General features: G+C 40.4%; 1 protein-coding gene and 1 pseudogene across 8 annotated transcripts in view; one reads left to right on the top strand and one right to left on the bottom strand.

The window, feature by feature from the left end:
- PDE4D (phosphodiesterase 4D) overlaps window positions 1–21,930 on the bottom strand; it is a 1,296,708-nt gene that overhangs the window by 42,179 nt on the left and 1,232,599 nt on the right. For 7 of the 8 annotated variants that reach the window (XM_045847957.1, XM_045847956.1, XM_045847958.1 and 4 more), the window contains one exon: window positions 8,001–8,113. In XM_045847957.1, the coding sequence (XP_045703913.1) occupies window positions 8,001–8,113 (113 nt within the window). Of the gene's footprint in view, window positions 1–8,000; window positions 8,114–8,199; window positions 8,875–21,930 lie in introns of those variants that run through there. The other variant, XM_045847963.1, reaches the window with a different exon arrangement.
- Window positions 16,760–17,213, top strand: LOC123824672 (annotated as a pseudogene).

Raw genomic sequence — 21,930 nt, 5'->3', positions numbered from 1 at the left:
ACCGAGCTGAGGGTGCTTCGTGTGTTCGCTGCTCGTGAGGTGTCACTGCTTCAGGACCTCTCAGCTGACAGCACAGGGGAACGTTTGTGTGTATACTAGAGTTAGCATAATGAGAGGTACAATGACATGCTATGTCCTTAATATACTTTTCTTAGCACTAAATATGAATAAGAGATTCTGTGCCTGGGTTGCGTTCAGTCTCATTCAGAAGAATGATAGGCATACATTATATTTATGGAAATGACTGGCTAAACTGTCCTCTGCTGCTTTATGTATTCCTCCTAGAAACAGCTCAGAGACTTTTAGATATTCTGGCAAAACTTCAGGCCACATGGATGGGCTGTTCTGTAAAACTGCACCAACCAAGAAACAAAAGGTAAACTCCTTGAAAAGTCACTGATGGGAAGAAACGTTAAAACTCCAACAGTTTTGTTCTTTAGGTTCAAAGAAACAAGCAAAATATAACCAAAGACACTGAAATAGAGAACAGTCGGACAGTGTTCAGAGGGGAGAGGAGAGAGAATTTCAGGGGAAAAGGGGAAGGGTTTACAGGAACGAGTATAAGGACACATGGATAAAAACTAGGGGCGGGTGGAAATGGGAGGGAGGAGGGGAGGGCTGGGGGTAAAAGATAGAAAATTGCAGTGCAACAATTAAAATAAAAAAATATATATATATAAACTCCAACAGTCCTCTTTGGTGAACAGTATCATCATTAGGCTGCCATTTCCTCTTAAAAGCTCGCTGGAAGTGCAAGTATTAGGATGGCAAAGCGGCACCTTCTCCAGCCCTCACACCACAAAGTAAGAAAAGACAGGTGGTATTCCTTTACAGATTGACATAAATTATTTGACATTACTGAGTCACCACTATGTTCCTGTCTGTCTATACAATTTCTATCTTTTAATTCACTAAATTGTCACAGCAACTACTTAACAGATGAGGACACTGAAGCACAGAAGGTAAGTTGTCCCATTTGCTCCTGCTGAAAGGCAGAGAGTGAGTCCAGCCCAGGTGGTCTGGCCACAGGAAGGTGCTCTCCATCCACAGACCACTCTGCCTGAGGCCAGTGTCTAACGAATGGAACGTTTCTGATGAAAGAGTTTGGCATTTTCTCCTCTAGTGGGGAGATCCCATTAACGGCAGAGAAGGAAAACCATAGGTTGTTTAAAACAAATTTTTCTAATAAAAAATGACTCACAAAATTGTTTTTGCTGCCAATTTAGAATACTATATCCAAATACTTGCCCAGTGTCTGTGAGTAGTAAGCAAAATGTTTTAAGGTGGTGTATATGAGCATTTTCTCATTGTGTTATATATTCAACTGTAATGTATAATAAAAAAAAAAGATATAACCAGGACTTCAAATCCATGGTTTTGTATATATTCTTGCCTAAGATGAGGCTTTGGGGTGGGTACTTATAACTAAAAAAATAAATGCTTTAAATAAAAACATTCAACATACAGAGATTATGAATGGATAAAGAAAGTTTGAGCAATACTAATTTAGACTGTTATTTATTACAGAATAGAAAGGTCATGTTTTTCTTCTAAGAAATATTATTTTCTCACATTGCAAGGAGTATAGGGCACATGGTTTTCTTAATCTCTTTTAAAAAATATATTCTAGAACCTGAATGACTTGCATGCAACTTACTGAGCACCCAGGGTGTGCTACACGCCAAACTGAGCATTGCACACGTCACGTTTGATGCTCTCAGCAACCTTTCCATTTTATTTTCTCCTTTTATCATCACCATTTATAAATGAAGAAACTGAGTTTCAGAGAAGTGAGGCACGTTGCCCAAAATACCAGGTAGGAAGCAGCAGAGCTGGAATATGAAACCGAGTTCACGTGACCAAAAACATCTATGTTCTTTCCACTCCACAAAGCTGCCGTCGGCATCACAGGGGCACATACCAGGCCAGGGAGGAAGGATCATTCATCCTCCTCAAAGTACACCAAGTATAGCACAACCACCACCACAAGCTCAGAGTACTAAACACAAAAATAGAGGAAAATACCTCATTAAAAAGTATTCTCCCTGAGTGTAAATGATGATTAACCCGTTATCATCCAATTTAATTAATTTCTTAATGAACAGAGCAGAATTGTTTGTTGTTTAATCAACATCAAGGATCACTCCCCAACCTTGTTAGAATGAATAAAAGAAAATACCTTCTTGAAATGTCTTTTAAAACTAGTGAATGAGATATTAAAATAAACGGCTACGCATCTTTCTATTTCCTGGAAAGATCGCAGACCAGCAGAGCCGATCACACCATCACCACACCACCACTACACCATCACCACACCATCACTACACCATCACCACACCACCACTACACCATCACCACACCATCACTACACCATCACCACACCATCACTACACCATCACCACACCATCACTACACCATCTCCACACCACCACTACACCATCACCACACCATCACTACACCATCTCCACACCACCACTACACCATCACCACACCATCACTACACCATCTCCACACCACCACTACACCATCACCACACCATCACTACACCATCACCACACCATCACTACACCATCACCACACGGGGCCAGGCACAGGGAGGCCGCTCTGGCAGCACTCTGCCACCACACGGGAAGCCCAGCTATTTGCGCTTTTAAAGGGCTGTTCTCCTTAGGAAAAAGAGAAAATCAGATTCTGCACATTTCATGGATTAACTGAGAATCATAGCATTTACAGCGTTTCACATTTGCCAGATGTCTAGATGTATCGTGATGGTTTCAATTTATGTGACTATCAGAAATCTTCTTAAATTGAACAAACACTTTACCATCCTCGCTATTTGGCAAAGAAAGTTTGTTTAATCTATCCATAACATTGGGAAAAGTACTATTTTACCTTGGCTAAGTCTTTTGTTTAGAAATTTCAAAAAAAAAAAGGGACATAGTTCATAACACTTTGAGAAGGAAGTTATCACTACTCTGTCCTACGATTAAATCAATTAAATCAAAATGTAATAAACAGAGAGCAATTTCCTTAGTAGTGACTAATTTTCTGAATCAAAATATTAGAAGTTTTTGATAATTAAATGTTAGAGATATTTAAGCTTATTGCTACTGAACACTGACTGATACAGGAACTGAGCTGAAGGGAATAGAGATAACTTAGGGTTTGTTTTATTCCATCGTGTTTTGATAAAGTCAAGGGCTGTACTATTCAATGAAACATAAAATTTCTGTTAAAAGCAGTTCCCTCTTTCTATTATTACTTAAAATAAAACAAAGTATTTTTTCCTACATTAATCGTAAAAACAAGCATTCCCAGTCTTTCATAATAATTATGGCACACATGTAAACTACATAAATCTTTGCAAAATGTACTTCTATTGAGTAAATGAAAATGCAGATAGCAAATTCAAAACATCAATAAGTTGAGTTTCTATAGTGAAAGGAAACACCTTCTTTTAAAATGTGAAGTTTTTCCTTAGGCATCTTTATTAATTTTTAACAATTCTCTTATGATGATGTCAATAAATTTCAGTATTTTAATGTAGAAAACAACTGTCACTTGCTATTTGTTCTTCAGCTTTCTTCTTAGCAAAAGTTAAACATTTGTTTCTGTTCTGTTATACTCATGTAATGGTGAAATATCTAAAGATTTAGCTACTTCTGTGAACAGCCTATATTCATTCTACCACCTCTCTTTTCCAGAAGGAAATGCATCAGCAGTCACAGAGAGCTCTAGTATATGTACATTATGTATGCACTGGCTATTAAAAAGCAGCAGGGGGAGCAGACAATGAAAACACTAGCAAAATTAAATTTTAATTTACAGGCAACAGAAACATGATAGAGATATTTCCTAAAAAACAAACAGACAAAATAAATTCCATAAAGAAGTCATGACCACATTTGCAAAGATGGCCTACATACAATACATCTGAAATGAACTGAAGAAAAACTTTGTCTTAGAAGGATGCTTGAACCCTCACTTTAAGACAGATTTTTAGCTTGAAACACAGTAGTTTCCAGCAATGATAAGACAAGGAACTGCCCCAAAATTAGGAGGAAGAAAATTTTTTTTAGAGTGTAAATTTTGAGGGGAAATAAAAATGATCTTGGTTCCTCCTTCAAACATTACTGCACTTACACAAATAGATAAAGTTATGGGGCTCCAAAGCATCATCCTTGAAAAACCTGAGGCTTTAGACTCCTCGCCTGCCCCTCTTAAATCCTCAACTGACTTTCCACAACAGAAGGTAGCCCGAACACCGTGAAACTACTCTGCATTATAAACACCCGAAAGGGTATTTTAGCTTTGCAAATCTGTATGGAAGGATGGAAATGTGTCCTCCAATCCCAAATTATGTTTTACACATTCCAAAAATTAATAGGAACTGTGTTTTCAATTTTAGAGGAAAAAAAGAGCATTTGGCTCTTCTGTCTGGAATTCTGTAAATGGAATTTAAGAAAATACTTAACTTCTAATTAGAACTTCAAAATGCTTATGTTTATATTATACCAAAATAGTGAAAATATAATTTAAGCATTTTTATAATATGGAAATATACATTAAAGACAGTTACTTAATTACATGATGAAAATGCATGAAAATTAAAATGTCAAGCATAAATTACAACTGAATGATTAAAAATACCCCATATTTTAGCCAAGTAAGCAAGCAGTGAAGTCTGACTTACACCTCAAATAATAATACCAACAACAGGCACAGTGCCTACTACTGTCAGGTACTATTTATCAGCAAGCGATTTTATTCCTTCAAACTCCTGCATTGACCGTTCAAAACAGATATTGTGCCCGTCTTATGCTAAGGAAATTGAAAGTAAAAAAGTTGTCATTGCTCTAACGTCGCTCAGCTAGTAAGGAACAAAATCATGATTCAAATTCTAGGTCTGTCCATCTCCAAAGCTTTGAGACCTCACCATGATCTCCCTCAACCGTATCGATGAGGTTCCAAAGGAAATCTGTACAAATCGTAGGCAGATTAATGTGTTTTTGAGGGCAAATGCTACAGATTTAACCACTCAAACTAAATGCCATCTGGAGCGTCTTATCCTACTTGGTACAAGCATCCTGTATGTATTACCGCCAACTAGGCCTTGGGTGAGAATTCAATCAATGATTTTCCTACCTCAGCACCACCGATGAGCGCTATGTACATTATAGCACCAATCAGGAAACAAACATAGCTAGTTGCTTCTAAAGCATCATTTAAAAAACTGCTAATAATTTAGATTCTTTTCATCAAGATTTCTGAAAACATTTTGAAAAATCTGTTAACCCAATTTTGCTGAGTTTGAAGAATCAATTTCCTTCTCAATACCCAAATCCATCCTCATAATAATCACCACAGAGACAGAGATTCTTTGTAGAGTTCTCTGCATAATCACTTGCAAATCCTGATCCTTACTAGTATTTTTATTGTTACTTTAATCTACCGGAGTGAATTTTTACAAAGCCTCAAGAGAGAAGAAACCAGAGAAAGATGTCATGACTTTTCATTTTCTTCTTTCCCTTTTTATTGAATTTATTGGGGTCATGACTTTTCAAAGGCAAAGAGAAGTAACCCAAAAACATCAGTTGGTTCAAATGAGTCCACGTTAAAAGAATGGACGGTAATAACAATAAAAAGCTAACCCGAAGCTATGTTTCAGACTTACTCATTCATACTCAAGCGATCTCAGACAACCTAGTGGCCGTGTGACACAAGCTGCTGCAATTCCAATTCAGACTTAGCTCCACTCACGGGGACCTTCACATCAGCTGCTCCAACTCAGTTTACAGCTCACGTAGAGGTGACTTATTCACGCTCGTGTGATCCAGAAGAAGGGTCACTTTACAACCTTTACCAAGAGCTTTTTCTTTCCTTTTATGCTCATCTGTTTTCGTCTATAAAAGGTCACACCAGCTTGGCACTCATTTAGAAATGCATGGGTTAAAAAAATGAAAGGCTTAACCATTGAAAGTTTAAGCAACAGCTTCATCTGAGTTGAAATTTTTTAATGTTAAAAATAAGAGCCCTGCCAGTAATCATTCGACTGCAAGGCATTAACACTGCTAGAAGGACTGCATTTTGGAGAAGTCTTTTCTCACTTAACCTAGATTGCACATCAACCACATACACTCACCTCCCATATACACTAAACCTGTAAATTAACATGAAGTCCAATTTAGGGTCCTTCAGAGTGAAGGTTAAAAAAAAACCCAGCCCTGTTTTAATGTGGTGCCTTTAAAAGAAAGGAACCATTTTGAGCAATTATTGTGACCTGAAGTTTTATTTTTATATTAAAATGTAGATAAATTAATTACTTGACAGTTTTCATAGATTGTATTATTATTAGATTTCAAGTTAATTTTTAAATTAAAAGATAGTTCTCGTCATTAGGAGTACAGATTTTGGGGGAAAGTAACTGTAGCTGTTCAGGTTCATGCTGCTGAAACGGTACAGTCAAATCCTCTTGAAAACACAAGCGAATGCCTGCACATCTCTTCAGGTGCCTTCGGGTTCTGTCCTTTCTTTTTCCACACAGAAGGAACCAGAGAAGAGAATTAAGAACTCAGGCCCACCGCAGAATGGCCCCATTCAGCAGGTAGGACAATGGAGATGAGATACTCAGCTTATGTCTACTGTTATTATGAATCAAACTTTGAAAGGATGATTTATATTTTAGAAATTTAATAAATGAACTAAGAATCTGTTAGTCAGATGAGAACGATGGCACTTAATACCACACCAGGGAGTAGGAGAGCAATAACCAATCATTTTGATGAGGAGCCATACCAGATTTAGAAATGTGGCCCAAGTGACAAAATAAAATTCGGATTCGATCACTAGTGTTCATATAAGTAGGTCAGAGTGCTTACGGGTAGGTCAGTGCCTGTACACAATGACTGAAAAGTCCCTTTTAATTTACTGAAGGTAACATTTCACTTAAAAATAATGCCGTCAACAGATAAGACAAGTGGCTGATGTGCTCTGGTATTTTAAAAAACTGCATAAAAACAGGTGGGATAAAAACTACTGTAAGCTAAAAAAAAGCATCAATCACTCTTTGAAAAATATGTGCACATAAACAGTAAAATGGCATAACCCTACTGACCTTGTAAATAGGTAGCCAAAAATCAAATATCTTCAAGAGGCAACGGTTACTAATTGTCACACAGAGTTACCCAGTCCTTGCAGGTTGAACCCCTCAGCCATTTGCATCCAACACGGGCATGTCTTCTTTCCTAGCCCCTCGGTCAAGACTCATAAGAAACATACATAACCAATTATTCCCTTACACAACTAAAGACAAACAGGAATTCTAAGAAATACAGCCAAGCAGACAACACTCTACTTGCTTTAACAGCTGTGTCAGGCTGAAGTTTACCTCTCAGCACTTTGGCATATATGGCACAAATGCCCCCTGAAGTGTCGAAGACTCAAAGGAACAAAGGTAGAGATCATAACGAATTTTCTAACTTTGCTGACATTTCCTCTGGACGTGTATGGCCAAGTGAACACACAAAGGCTCAGTTTTTACAGGGTACCCTGACACTGAGACAGATGAGGGCTAAGGTTCCAAGTTCAGTTTGAGTGGGGGTAGGTGGTGACACTCAAGAAGATTGCCTTGACCTCCAGCAACTCTTATTTCCGCGGGGAATCCCAGGAATACCCTTAAACACGCAATGCCAATGGACCGGACTGGATTTCTGCTGCAAGGGCAAAGTGTCACTTTGCCACCTCCCCAAAACCACTGTGTCCTGGAGGTACTGTCATCGAACTGTGTCAAAGCTGCTTTTGCAAAATGTTTAATTTGTCTGGAGTGAATGGGAGAGACAGGGAAGGCACAGAATCAGGGACTTCCCTCGGAGGGAGCAGAACCGCCAACGTGCAGTGAGACAAATCTCTCTATATATTTCAGGGGCCACAGGCACTGGTGGCTTCACCGGAGTGGCAGTCAACAGCCTAGGGGCCTCGGTGAGAGCAGAGCAGGGGCTTACCTTGTTGGAGGCCATCTCACTGACGGAGTGCCTGGTCTGCAGGGTCTCTAGCTGGTCCAGACACCAGTCCAGCTCCTCCAGGGTCTCGCTGGCCAGTTTCTGGTAGGCCTCCTCTGCGAAGAGATAGGGAAAGGGGGACTCAGTTCTCAAGCGCTTCACGGGGCTGCCAGCGAGTTCAAAGGGGGCCATCCTGCCGTACCCCGCCATGCTCAGATGCCCGGTGCCAGCACATGAGGGCTGCTCCTTCATATTGCCAAGCCGGGCACCGCGAGGGGGACCGAGGCTCTGCTAGCCGGGCAGCTGGCCTCGGGAAAACACAGTCTCTCCAGCTTGGCGTTTTAGTTCAGCGTCCAGGGAGGGCGCGCAAAGTGCAGCAAGCCAACTTTTACACGGAGACACGGACAAAAAAACCACGATGCGACTTTGAGACGGTGCGGCGGGCCAGAGTCCTAGTCCTTGAGGATGACGAAGGGGGAGGCGCGTGCGCCCCGGAGCCCGCCCAGTGGAGGGAGCGTCTGGTCCACCGCCCGGTCTCCCAGGTGGCCAGCCCGGAGCCGAGCAGCGACTCCGCGCCCGCCCCGCCTGCTGAGCCTTCACTCAAAGCGAATGAATCAGCCGCGGCCGGGTGCGCGGCCACCACGTTTCCTGTTTTCTTTCTCAACTCCGCGGGCGGCGGGTGCAGCGCCGCTCCATCGCCTCGCCGTGGCTTTCCGGGAACACTCCCCCTCACGCCCCTCTCGGCCCTCGGCCTGCCCGGCCCCTCCACAACTCCCTCACAGAAAGATCCCGAGTTGCCAAAGCCTGCCCCGGCCCCCCGCCGCGTCCTTCCCCGCAGCCTCTGCCCCGGCCGCCCCTCCGCCCAGCCGTGGCATCGCTCTGCGCAGCCAGGGGCCGCTCGCTTTGAAGCCAAGCCGGAGAGGCGGCAGGCGCGAGCGAGCGAGTGTGACTGTGGGGCTGTTGTGGGTCTGGGCGAGAGGAGCGGCGGAAAACCCGGCGTGGAGCGTCCGCCGCCCGCCCGCGCTCCGGGTTGCGCCTGCCGCGGGGCTCCGGCGGCACCTGGCGCGCACGCGCGCGGCCGCGCACCTGCCCGGGGGTACCCCGAGCGCCCAGCAGAGCCGCCGCGCCTACTGCTTGCTGGGAGGCTCATGGTCTCCACCACTCGCTGCTCTCTGGGAAGTTCTCACGTGAGGGCCCGGTGGACTGCACAAACAAGGTTATTTAGGACCCGCGCAACCGTTTCTGAGGGTTGGGGTTTTAGGGTTTTAGAGTGTTCTTTTAAGGGTTGAAGATTTACCTACTTCAAGGGGAACAGGGTCGTTGTGGGAATAAAAGCATTTCTATTAAGACTAGAGTCTTCCAGTACCCAGTCCTTGCTAAATACCAGGCTAAATTTTGGGGTGGACACAAGCAAACAAAAACGTGCAATGTTGTGGAGTCGGAACTCCATAGAAGAAGTCTCATATTTGACAATATGTTGTAATGCACATTCAGAATGGTCTAAGAGTTCTTAAAGCAACAGCAATGTGAATGCATCACATGGTTTGGACAATTAACACACGTCCTGCCTACGTGCTCCAGTCATCTGTGGAACTGCAAATCAGAGACCAGGATGGTCTTGTGATGTCAAGGGAAAAAGTCTGGAAGGGTTTTTCTATTCTCCATGCTCAGAATAAACTACAAACATGAGAAAATGAAAAGACCATATCTAAAGGCTTCGTATGAAAGCCGGTTCTATTTACAAAAACTGACCCTGGGGGCCATGGGCACTCTTCATAAGCAGATCAATTGCAGAGAACTTCCCTACATTAGCATGCGGATGAGCAAACGTCTCAGAGGGGGGAAAATCCAAACTCCCAAGAGTCCTCCTTATAAAGCTTTGTTATTTTCAATTAGAAAGAATACATTGAAAGCTTCCATGAAGTTGATGAGATGGTTTTTCTTTGTCTTGGAATCTATAGGTATTAAAAGAGCAGAAATTCTGCCCTTGAAATTTAGGCTCTATAAGTGATTAGTGGCACATCAAAGAATTTCACAGACTGAATCTCAGGCTCCTGGGGTTTTCCAGATAGGTTTTTATACAACATTTGCAAAAGTTAGAATAACTTTCCAAGTATATGTTTCATGTACCACGTGGCTCATTGTTATGAAGAATTCTTGACCTGTTGCTATTTGTTTAGAAAACTCTAGGTTAAAATTTGCCTTTTTTATTATACTGGTTCCCAGGCCCCCCACCCCCACCACTCCCCAACAATCTCTGCCAATATACACTTGAGGAGAACAAACAACTGCCTAAACATTGCCAGGTGAGTTATGAAGTGTAAGACTGGAGCTTTTATCCCTAACAAAAAGAACAACCTTGAAGGTAATTTTAAATAGTCAGTGTATTTTATCTTTAGAGCTTTGCCCTGATTAAAAGTATGTAAAAATATAACATGCTTGTTATAAAAACTGAAACATTACACCAAGATGTATGCAATGTAGAAAGTCCCTTGTAATCCCATACTCTTAAGATCATAAACAAGAATTAAGCCTCTGACCATAACACATTTTCATTGTACCTCACATCTTCCATCTGCAAGCACGGCAGCACCTATTTGGGATGGTAGTACATCCACTATATGGTTTTGTTTTTGCTTTTTTCATCTCTCCACTGTATAAAACAGGGATGTGGGCAATTTTAAGAAGAAGTTGACTTATTTTGGGTCATTTGTCCATCATCAGTACATCCAGTGGGACAAAGATGCAAAACCATTGTGTCCAGGATTTTTTCACTGTCATCTCTCCTGAACTGGTTACATCAGACACCTGGAATCCCCTCTCCATATGGCTAAGGCTTAGCTTTCCATGGTCCTCTTCCCTGCACTCTAATTCTTCCAAAGTCTGAGATAAATAATCCCCTCCTATCTTCACTGACTTCTCAAAGCTTTTCAGAAATACCGGCCTTGGGTCTAGCAGGATGTGGCACCACATATTATATAGTTCAGTGTTTATTTTTCAGTTGTAATAGAAATGTAATTCAGGAAAGTTCCAGTGCTTTAAAACATTATGCACTTAAAGGCAGGACTCACTCTTAAAAAGGCAGTACAGGGACAAGAGGAACAATTTATTTCAAAAGATCTACTTTATATCCAAACAGATAAGCTATTTTAACAATCAACACGTAAGTGCAATCACAATCGGTATGTAGATTTTAAGTTCTAACATTTCTGCATGTACCGTATAAATCTGGAGGATAAAAAAGGGAATAGAGCACATCTACTTATCAATAAAAAATTACTCATAACAGAATAAAAAATAGTTTGTTCTGTAACACTGTTCTCAAGAATTATTGTTGATATTAGCTTACAGCTAATACTACTTTTTCCAAATTCCTGGTTTACAGGCAATATGGATAACCACAGTTTTTCAGGATCATTATTAAAGCTCAATTTTAGGAATTCTAACCCCAAATGTTCTAAGAACATTTCAACCCTACTAAAAAGCCTCCACGTGGAATTCCAGCTATCTTACAGGAAACAGAGTCACCACACCAAACAACACACCTACATGTTATCAACAGCAGGGCACTGACAGTGAGCTTGTTTAATTTTGCATTTTACCAAAACATAAACTGTATTCATTAATAAAATATTTTTCTCCCCAGAGAGTAGTATTCACTGTGGCAGTACTTGAAAATGTCTGAAAATGCTTCTATTTAACTGTCCTAAATCTTGCCAAATCCAGGAACCACTTCCCATCAACACTGTTGGTGAAATTCCATAAAAGTTAGGAGAGAGCTATTGAACAGCAACTAAGAAATGTCTTGGGCCTTTGGAAGTCCCCTCCTACAGGAGCATTGGTTTTCTTCAAGGCACCCTTGAACTCAGTAACACCCGTGGTTTTACTCAGGATCTGCTGTGAACAAACAGTTCTCGATTCTCGCAGGCCAGCACTTGGCTTCCGTCATTGTGAGGTGATCAAGGGTTCCCCTGACACATGGCCTGAAATAGTGCCAGGGGCTCCAGGAGGAGATGCTGAAGCAGCAGCTTCTCTTTGCAAAGAAAAAAAGTAATCGCCTCAGAGCTGCAGCAGTTAGCTAGGGGTTGAGGTCGTTCTCTTGAGAAATGTTTAGCAATTACTCTTACCCACAACTTAAGCAATGTTGACCATTGAAGTAAAAGGATCCACACTACGTGATGTGTCACTGTGTGAACGTTGGCTTCTTTGCTAACATTGAATGACTTGTGGGTTTAAGTCATTGAATGACTTAAAGGTTTGTGTAAGTTTGTCATAATTTCTAGATAGCCCTATTGGTATAAAAATGAAGAAAATAGGTCCAAAAAATCACTTCATATGAACACCAATGCTTACACTTAATTAAAAAATAAATATTAAGTATAACAGCTGATTTAGATTTTTCTTATAATTAAAAAAAATACTCACTAAACAACTCCTAAGAGCAGACACTTATATATCTTCATAACCAATTCCAGCTTCTTCTCTCCTAATTCCTACCAAAATTTCTTTGTTGTTCCTAAGCATGGCATCAATGGTGGCTGAAGTAGGCAGAACTGGAGAAAAATGGTGGCTCTTTTACCGTGTGTGGCTTTGAGCTAGTCACTCCCTGAGTTCACTACAGTAAAAGGTTTGTGCAGCTTAGTTCTAACTTTTGCTGACATTTTTTTCCTTCTATGCATTTTATCTGATGGGAAATACATGAAGGAGCTGGATTTGCTTTCAGTGTGTATATGTAACAGGTTCAAGCAGAGACTGCCAGTGGCAAGCTCCTCTTATGTCCAAGTGTACTCCTGGCATCAAGGTTCTTGTTTTGAAATATTTAAAAAACTTATGAAACATATTAAATTTCACTTAGGACTTCAAAAATCCTCCAAAGGGAAGATGTGCGTAATTTTGTGGTTTTTTCCCCTTTAATCTTCTTACTATCTATAGTTTTTTTTTCTTAGTGCTCTGCCTAAGGCTCTAGTAGAACTTTAAAATGAAATAAATAGAACATTGGGTTTCAGTGACTTCTAGTACCATCAGTAAGTTAACTTCTAGTAGCATCAGTACTTTATTTTACACCAACTATGTGTCATGTGCTTAACCGAGTCTGTAAAAACAAGAGGGGTAAAAGAGCATGGCCCTTACTCAAGGAAACACTGGAGTCTGGTGGCAGAGCGAATTTCAGTGTGCTGTATATTCTGAAAGAAGGGGGGGAACACAGGGGCTATGGGGGAATAAAAGAGAGCTGTTCACATCAGATTGGGACAGAGGTAGAGTGGGAGAAGGCTGAGTCCTAAAGAATGAAACAGGAGATAAGATGGTGAGAAGGATTTTTTAAGAGAAAACAATATAAGCAAATGTATGGGCCTATATTCTATAAAATGTGCATACATACGTATGTGGAGAAAGGAACTGCCATGAGCAGGACCTTACTCAGGGGAAAAGAGGCTGGAGAAATCCACAGACACTGGCCATGGAAGTCTCTCAGGCATCTGCAGGTAGGGACTTTGGACTGAAGCACTGAGTAAGAACCAGTAAGTGTAAGAACTGAATAAGAGTAGGAACCACTGAGTGATTCAAAGCACTGTGTGATACGAGATCTGATCTTATTTAGATGAAAAAATTCTAAGGCTCTGTAGTAAATGGGATTGAAGTAGGCAAGGCTAAAGTCAAGGAGAAAATTATCTTTGGACATGTTATTGGTAGAATACAATGAATAATTTACAGAACATTTGCTTTTATGATGACAATTCTTATCTAAGACAACCTCAGAATTAAAATTCTGCATAGGCATATGTTCACAAGATATGGCAGGCATGAATTGAAAAGGACTTCTCAGTGTGGCTCTTGTGAGGGGACAGACTTCTTGTTCTTATAAACTACAGTCTTCCAGTCACTGAAATGGTCATCTTACTGTATTCACCATAACTGCTGTCACCAGAATTTCCTTCAGGGAGAGCCTGCCTATAAGAAAGTGTTTGATAAGGCTATGGAAAAAGGTGAGGCTTTAAGGAGCCCTTGTTCGGGTGGAACCGGTCTGTGATCTCTTCTACACAGGAGAGGGGAAGGACGTGCCAGGTGCTTCAGGAGTGTGTGTGCGTATGTGTGTAAGGAGTCACCTTGGTCTGCAGAGTAATTCCACCCTATACTGCATTTTGCTGTGTATAATGAGCACTTTTTTTACCCAAAGTTTTGAAGGGAAAATAAGGATGCTCATTATGCATGGATAGTACTAATTTCATATCTATATAAATGTTTTTAATTCTTTTATTTATGCATATGCATTAAAAGTGTAACTTTAGAAGGCAATAGCGATATCCATATGCAAAATAATACCATGGAATACAATAATCAGTTTTGTTTCTAAATATAAATAAATAAAAAGTTGAATTAAAAAATTAAAATGAAATATTTTTTTCTGATAGTTTGGGCCAAAAATGTGGGTACATATTATACATGGGAGCACATTATATATGGCAGAGTATGGTAACTCTCCCTTTCCCTCCAATTTTTAATAAAGTTGCTACAGGCATACAATGTTCTGACAAAGAGATTTACCTTATTTTGTTTTGTTTTAACCCAGTTAGGGGACTGAGCTCGGAGGCCAGATTGGCCCAAGTTGAAATGTCAACCTAAACTGACGCTGAGGAGACGCGGCAAAGAAAGAGGAGAAACTTGAAGCTTGAAGCGTGGAATTCATTGTAAGAATAGGAAGGGCTCTGCCCAAGGAATTGGGGTTTGAGCCAAGTTTGATGAGACCATCAAAACTGAAGGCTACACATGAGCTGGATTCTACTTTAAGCAGTATTATCCGTTGACTGAAACTGGAAGAGCAGAAGTCTGTTCCACTTCACACAAGCCATGATTCCTGCCAAATCACCTAATCCTTCTTAAGCTTCAGTTCCTCACCTGTGGACTGGGGATAATAAAAAATACCTTGCATATTATTGTAGTTTAAGTGAGAGATGGTGAGTTAAATAACCTTGCATTGCTCACCTAATAGATTCTTTTCCAGGCATTGAGCTAGATGATGGAGATTTAGCAATGCACAAGTAGTTGAAAGCTCTTGCCCCCTCTCAGAGTTTCCATTCTACTGTTTATGATGATCTGCTTTTATAGAATGCCTGCTATGTGCTAGGTGCTGAGTATGCAAAAGGGAAGCAAATAACTTTGGGGTTCAAGAAGCTCATAGTCCAATGAGGAAGACAAGTTTGAAATGGGTTGTATGTAACTTGTTCACTAAAACTAGTCAGTAAGGATAGTAAGCACAAGGTGGAGAAAGGGGACAGGGAGTGTTACCTACCACAGCCTGGGAGAAATCTGGGAAAGCTCTCTGAAAGAAGGAATGTTAGGCTCAAGTCTCCAAGGATGAATTAAACAGTTAACTAGGTGAAGAATGGGAGGTGACATCTGAGAAACAGGGCAAACATGTGCCATGGCTAGTTGGAGAACGCTGTACAAGGATTTTTAAATAAGTTAATCTGCAATAAGGCATTTACTACATGAGAGGTTCCTTCCTCTCTTCCAGGTTCTCAGTCCTAAACCATTTACGATTTTCCTGTCATCACCATCAACCCTCGAATATCAACAAGTTCTGGGCTGAATGTGAGTGAAAAATCAATCATCCAAAGTCAGTATGTATAAAAAGTATGTACAGGATATGTTGATGAATGAAAGAGCACTACTTACTGTGAATTTGCTGGGAGTATCATTCCAACATTTCCCAAAGAATGTTCAAATAAACATTATTCCTACAAGATTCTCCTTACCAAAAGAATTCTGTGGTCAAACAAGTTTGGAAAATGTTAAATATGTAGCCTCTTTGCAGCAATGTGTAACGATCATGAACCTACCAAAATCTAGAACTTCTACAGCAAAGAGATCTATTTCATGTCATTTTACAAGTATTAATTACATAAACTTATTCAACGTAAAACACTATTTTTTCATACAACTATCATCTCTTAATGCATATTTTTGAAAACTTTGTCCTATACCATGTCAGGTGAGTCCAAAAACATAAACACAATGCTTGAGTTCTGTAGGTTCCCATATATTCAAAATCCCTAGTAAGGACCTTGTATTTCTCCTTCTCAGGCCTTTGTGTGCTGTTGAGAATGGTCAGAAAGTCATCTTCCTCCTTCTGTTCCCGCCTCTCTTTCTCTTTTTCTTTTCCCCAGAAACAGAGCAGTCAAAACAAACAAACAAACAAACCTCCCAATCCATACATACTTATTGAGCCTTTCTGATGTTCTGGTTGATTTGAAATAAAAGAACACAAAAGATTCAGTGGCCTGGACCTGGGAAGGATCTTATAACATCCTACTGAGAAAATCAGACGTGTGGCCAGCTGCTGCCTGGAGACAGCGTGAGGTGGCACAGAAATCATGCAGCTTGGGACTGCCATTGCAGTACAGGAGGAGGGGGCGGTATGGACTACAGTTGGGTATACAGGATTCCAGGAAGAAGGTGAACCTGGATGTACATCTTTGACCCCAAAGTCTGTGATTTGAATGGCTGTAGGAGGACGGGGTCAGCTGGCATTCTTTTCAGGTAGAAGAAATGTCTGGAGCCTGGAGAAGGGTTACATGTGTGGGTGGTAAATAGCCTGCATGGAGTGGACTCCTTAGAGGGAGAAGAAGGGAAATAGAATTGAATACTTAAATGGGTGGCCTTGAGCTAATGGATATTGTGGGAATTGGATAAGTGCACTGTAGCCCAGGAGGAGACAATAAAGAAGAGAGAAGGAGGGAGATTAAGACTCCACTGCAGCTCTCTTCCTCGGTGCTGCCTGTGGAGGTGGCAGCCGTCTTTACTTGGCACCATGGCGGCCCTCAGACCCCTGGTGAAAACAAAGATCATCAAAAGGAGAACCAAGAAGTTCATCTGGCACCAGTCAGACTGATCTGTCAAAATTAAGCCTAACTGGTGGAGACCCAGAGGTACTGACAACAGGGTGCACAGAAGATTCAAGGGCCAGACCTTGATGCCCAGCATTGGTACGGGAGCAACAAGAAAACAAAGCACATGCTGCCCAGTGGCTTTGGGAAGTTCCTGGTCCACAGAGTCAAGGAGCTTAAAGTGCTGCTAATGTGCAACAAACCCTACTGTGCTGGGATTGTTCACAATGTTTCCTCGAAGAACCACAAAGCCACTGTGGACGGAGCAGCCCCGCTGGCCATGAGAGCCACCAATCCCAATGCCAGGCTGTGCAGCAAGGAAAATGAATAGACAGATTGTGTGCACATTGTATCTGTGTAAATAAAACCATAAAGTTCTGCCAAAAAAGACTCATTGCAGTAGTCCTGATGCACAGCAAGTAATAAGTTATCCATTGCAGTGGCCTATTATGACAGTTATGAGCAATGGAAAGAGCACGACACTGGGAAGAGAGGTGTAGGCTCAAATGCTAGCTCTGCAACTCAGCTGCCACATGGCAAATTTGGGTGAATTATTTAACTTCTCTGTACCTCAGGTTTCTCTCTTGTAAACAGGGCTACAAATGCATCCCGCAGAAGACTGCCCCCACTCCCAGCCCTTCTCCATATTTTATTTGAATTTTAAGACTAAGTTTAAGTTAAAAATCACATATCCACATGCCTATTTTATTTTTGTTGGTTTAATTTCTACTTAAACGCATGACTTGTTAAAAATTGTAAATATTCATGAAATCTGTTATATAACTGCTAATTTTAACAGCCATTTATCTCCTCACCATCTCTTCTTTTGGAGGTGGAGCCTAGAATCCATTTATTTCCTTTCATAAAATTGCACACTTCTCAGAAACTACATTTGTGTCCAGCAAAACATAAAGTGGGATATACAATGCCTCTTTGCTGTTGGAACCCGGACTCATCCAGTTTGGAGCAAACGATCAGTTGCCCAGAGTCCTTGGTCTCATGAAATGTCAGCCTTCCCTTGCACAGACCCTCGCTCGTGTCTGGGCCCTCGGCAGCACTGAACTGGGGTCAGCTATGGTGAAGCTGTCCCAGCCTGGCTCTGGGGGAGCCTCACGAGTGTTTCAAGGGACGGCCCACATAAGGGTGGATGCGCATCAGTCTTCAGATAATGTCTGTGCAAATCAGTTATGGCTGTAAATTGAATAGTGCTTTTCTCCAGGGAGCACAAAGTTATCAAAACTATTCTGTACATATTTTTGATACCAGCAGTAGTCAACACCTGTGTCTCTGAAAATTAACACAATTTGCAAGAGTACTCATTGTACCTGCTACTTTAAACAATTTCATCCACAGCTGTTTGATTCAGCAAGATGCATAAAGCATGACATTCATGTTTTATTTCATTCTTAAGATTAGCTTTTGAAAACATCCACAGAAATCTGGACACTTTTTGCCATGCCTTAATCTTGTAAAGCCATATTATAAGTATCCCAGATCTATGCTTAAATTACAGCTCTTTGATAAGAGAAAAAAATGCATAACATTTTCTTCCCATTGTCTAACCACATAATGACTGTACATATTTTATATATTTTTTATAAATCTCCAGAGCATATTTACTATCTAGAATTAATTAATGTGTGAACATTTTAAATTGAGATTAGACATTAATATGAGCAGAAGGCTTTTGATTTAAGACAAGTCTGAGATCCACTAAAATTAATTGTAATATGTCCTTCTGGTGACTTTACATATATATATATATATATATATATATATATATATATATATATATATATATATGCTAAACAACATTACATACTTTAACTTTTCAATTACAACTTTTAAATTTTATGAATTTTGCTAGTACTACCATGTGCAAAAATAATTTTTTATTATTTTTATATGAATTTTTGTTGCAAATCTAACCAATGGAGAGGTTTCTGGATATTTAGGTTCACATTCTAATTTCAGTCTTTATATTTTGTTCTCAAACTTGTCCTTGGTGACCTAGTAATCATGGCTGCCCACCCATTCCCTTTTTTTTTTTTTTTTACATTTTTTGACATCTTCCAACAAGCAAAAATCATGTGAGACTTCAACTCCTGTGGAGACTGCCTTTTCTTCCAAAGACCCAGACTGCACCCATAGAGTTTGGGGAAAGGTTAAATGAGATGAAGCTGTGGTTTTCAAACTTTTTTGCTAGTGAGCCATAGTCAGAAATATATTGTGTACTATGACAAGCATATTTGTTTAAAGTAGAAAGTACAATGAATACTATTGTTAACTGTGCTCATTTTTAACCTTTGTTTTGTTTATATGGTATATCACATTTATCAACCTGCAGATATTGTACCAATCTTGCATCCCTCGAATAAATCTCATATGATCATGGTGTATAATCTTTTTAATGTTTTGCTGGATCTGATTTGCTAATGTGCTGAGGATTTTAGCAACTATGTTCATTAGGAATATTGGCCTCTAATTTTCTTTCTTTGTAGTGTCTTTATCTGATTTTGGAATTAAGATAATGCTGGCTTTGAAAAATGAACTTGGGAGTCTTCCGTCCTCTTGAATTATTTTTGGAATAGGTGCTGGTTCTTTTTGGAATGTTTGGTAAAATTCACTTGTGAAGCCATTCAATCCAGGACTTTTGCTTGTTGGGAGTTTTTATTACAGCTTCAGTTCACTAGTTGTAATTTGCCTGTCCGGATTCTCTGATCCTTCCTGATCCAGTTTCAGAAGAGCGTATGTTTTTAGGATATTATTCATTTCATGTAGATTGCCCAGTTTGTTGGCATATAGGTGTTCATAATATTTTCTTACAATCTTTTGTATTTCTTCAGTGTCAGTTGTTCCTTCTCTTTCATTTCTGATTTTATTTATTTGGATCCTCTCTCTTTTTTTCTTGGTGAGTCTGGTTAAAAACTTGTCAATCTTGTTTATCTTTTCAAAGAACCAGCTCTTGGTTTCATTGATATTTTGTATTGTTCTTTTAGAGTCTATTTTGTTTATTTCTGTTCTTATCTTTATTATTTACTTTCTTCTCACTTTGGGCTTTGTTTGTTATTCTTTTTCTAGTTCTGTTAAGTATAAAGTTAGGGTGTTTGAGATTTTCTTGTTTCTTGTGGTAGGTCATTTTTGAAGAACCATGGGTACTGACTCCTAGTGTAAAAAATACCTACAGTACAGGAATGTTTTGATACTCATATTTGTTTAAAAAGGTAGGGGTACAAATTCCTATTGAAAACAACCCGGGTATATTATATATAATGGTCATGGCACAATTTGTTTATAGTCTTTGTTTAACAAATAATGCATTTAAATTTAACTGAAATCAATAAAAAGAATGATATAAAAACTCTCCTACTTTCCTACTGCAAGGGAGAGAAGTAAGTAGAACACAGAGATATGTAAGGTGTGATCTGTTTAACATGCAGATATTTTGTCAATCATTTCTCCAAGAAGTGTGTGTTTCCTCGGGGCACTAGAGGTTTACCAGTGGAACACAGAGAGCAGGGGTGGCCCACTAAAGTGTCGGTAAGAACCCAGCAGATGGTGTGAATGAATGATGTAGCTGATGTGGGACTGCTGGGGCGGTGGGTGGGGGCTTCCGAGGGCAATGTGGGAATGCTGCCCAACTGTTGCCAGATCTTCAGATTTTTCAAAGAATTCCCACATTTGAACATTTTAATGCAAAAGTTTTGTTTTTAAAATTTTGGCAACTAATTAAAAAGAATTAAATATTTCCAAAACCAAGCAAAAACATTTATGACCCATAGTAGTCAACTGGCACCCCCAGGATCAAGAGTCCTCAGCACAAGTGACAGGAACCTTCCTGAGAGCAGTGTAGATGAGCCCTCAAGGACCCTTTAAATTCAAGGTAGCGAAATTACACATTTCTGTAACCCAGAATGCTAATGTGGTATCACTGAGAGGCTACTTTATTTGGAGTCAAAAGACAGAGATTCCTTTCCTGCTTCCAACGGTTACTCAGGAATGGCCTTGGCCAAATGATCTCAGCTGTCCACGGACCAACTGGACCCTATGAAATGTCCTGTGAGGAACTTGGCCTGACCAAAAATATCTGACCCCAATGACCTAACAATTACTAATGACCCCACCAAATAGGGAGCACTATTTTCCAAAGACTGCCATACATCCTAACCCTTTTATTGACAAATGAACAGGAAAAAAAAATAAAATTTTCCATTTGGCCCTCATTTTCCTTTCTAGCTCCTAAATTCTTACAAACAAAGTACTGGAAATCCCAGCTGTTTTCTTTTTTGTAGGGGTCTTTTCCTCTTCCAGTCTCTACTATGTAACCTTATGTTCCCAAAGCACCTCTTCTATACCTCTTGCGTGGTCTCCTCATGCAAGACCGTATTCTGGATTTTTAATGCCTATAGGTTTGCATCCAAACTTCATTTAGACTCCTGAGAGCCCCTCTAAAATCTGCCTCACTGGACCCATCTGTCCTCACCATGCCCAGTGGTTCATTCCACCTACATACCCACATCTTGTCAGGAAGACTCAGAGTCTCATCTCTGCATATCTAGTCTAGTTGTCACTTGCTCATCCAGTCCTTCCTTCCTTCTTTCTTTCCACTATTCCATTCCTGCCCTTCACAGGTTACTTCCTTCATGCAAACGTTCCTTCAGAGGGGGTTCTGCATAGAAGCAGATGATAAGCTCTCCTTGTCCGCAGCAGCACAGTCTGCAATGGAGTGATCCTGAGATCACTCACGGAGGTGGGGCACTCAGGAAGGAGTTCAGGGTGGTGGTTGGAGGGAATCCACACATATTGTCTGTTTTGGTTTTACCAGAGGGTGAGTCCTTTCCACAAGTTAGGAAAGTGGACATTGTTACAGGAATCTTCCTTGTCCACTCAGATTTTGGTTCAGTTAACTGCCCAATAAATATTTGTTCAATACCTGCTGTGGGGTAATCTGGCTGTATAAGATGCACTCAATGAAAGACCTGAATTCAGAAGCTCTCTGACTTCAGGGAGCCCACAATCTAGAGGTTCTGATCAACAAATGAACAATG

The sequence above is a fragment of the Phyllostomus hastatus genome, unplaced genomic scaffold (genome assembly GCF_019186645.2).
Source record: "Phyllostomus hastatus isolate PE091 unplaced genomic scaffold, TTU_PhHast_1.1 phas_contig_58, whole genome shotgun sequence".
NCBI classification, from domain to species: domain Eukaryota; kingdom Metazoa; phylum Chordata; class Mammalia; order Chiroptera; family Phyllostomidae; genus Phyllostomus; species Phyllostomus hastatus.
The sequence above is the reverse complement of the archived record's forward strand: the minus strand, read 5'-3'. Positions and strand labels throughout refer to the sequence as shown.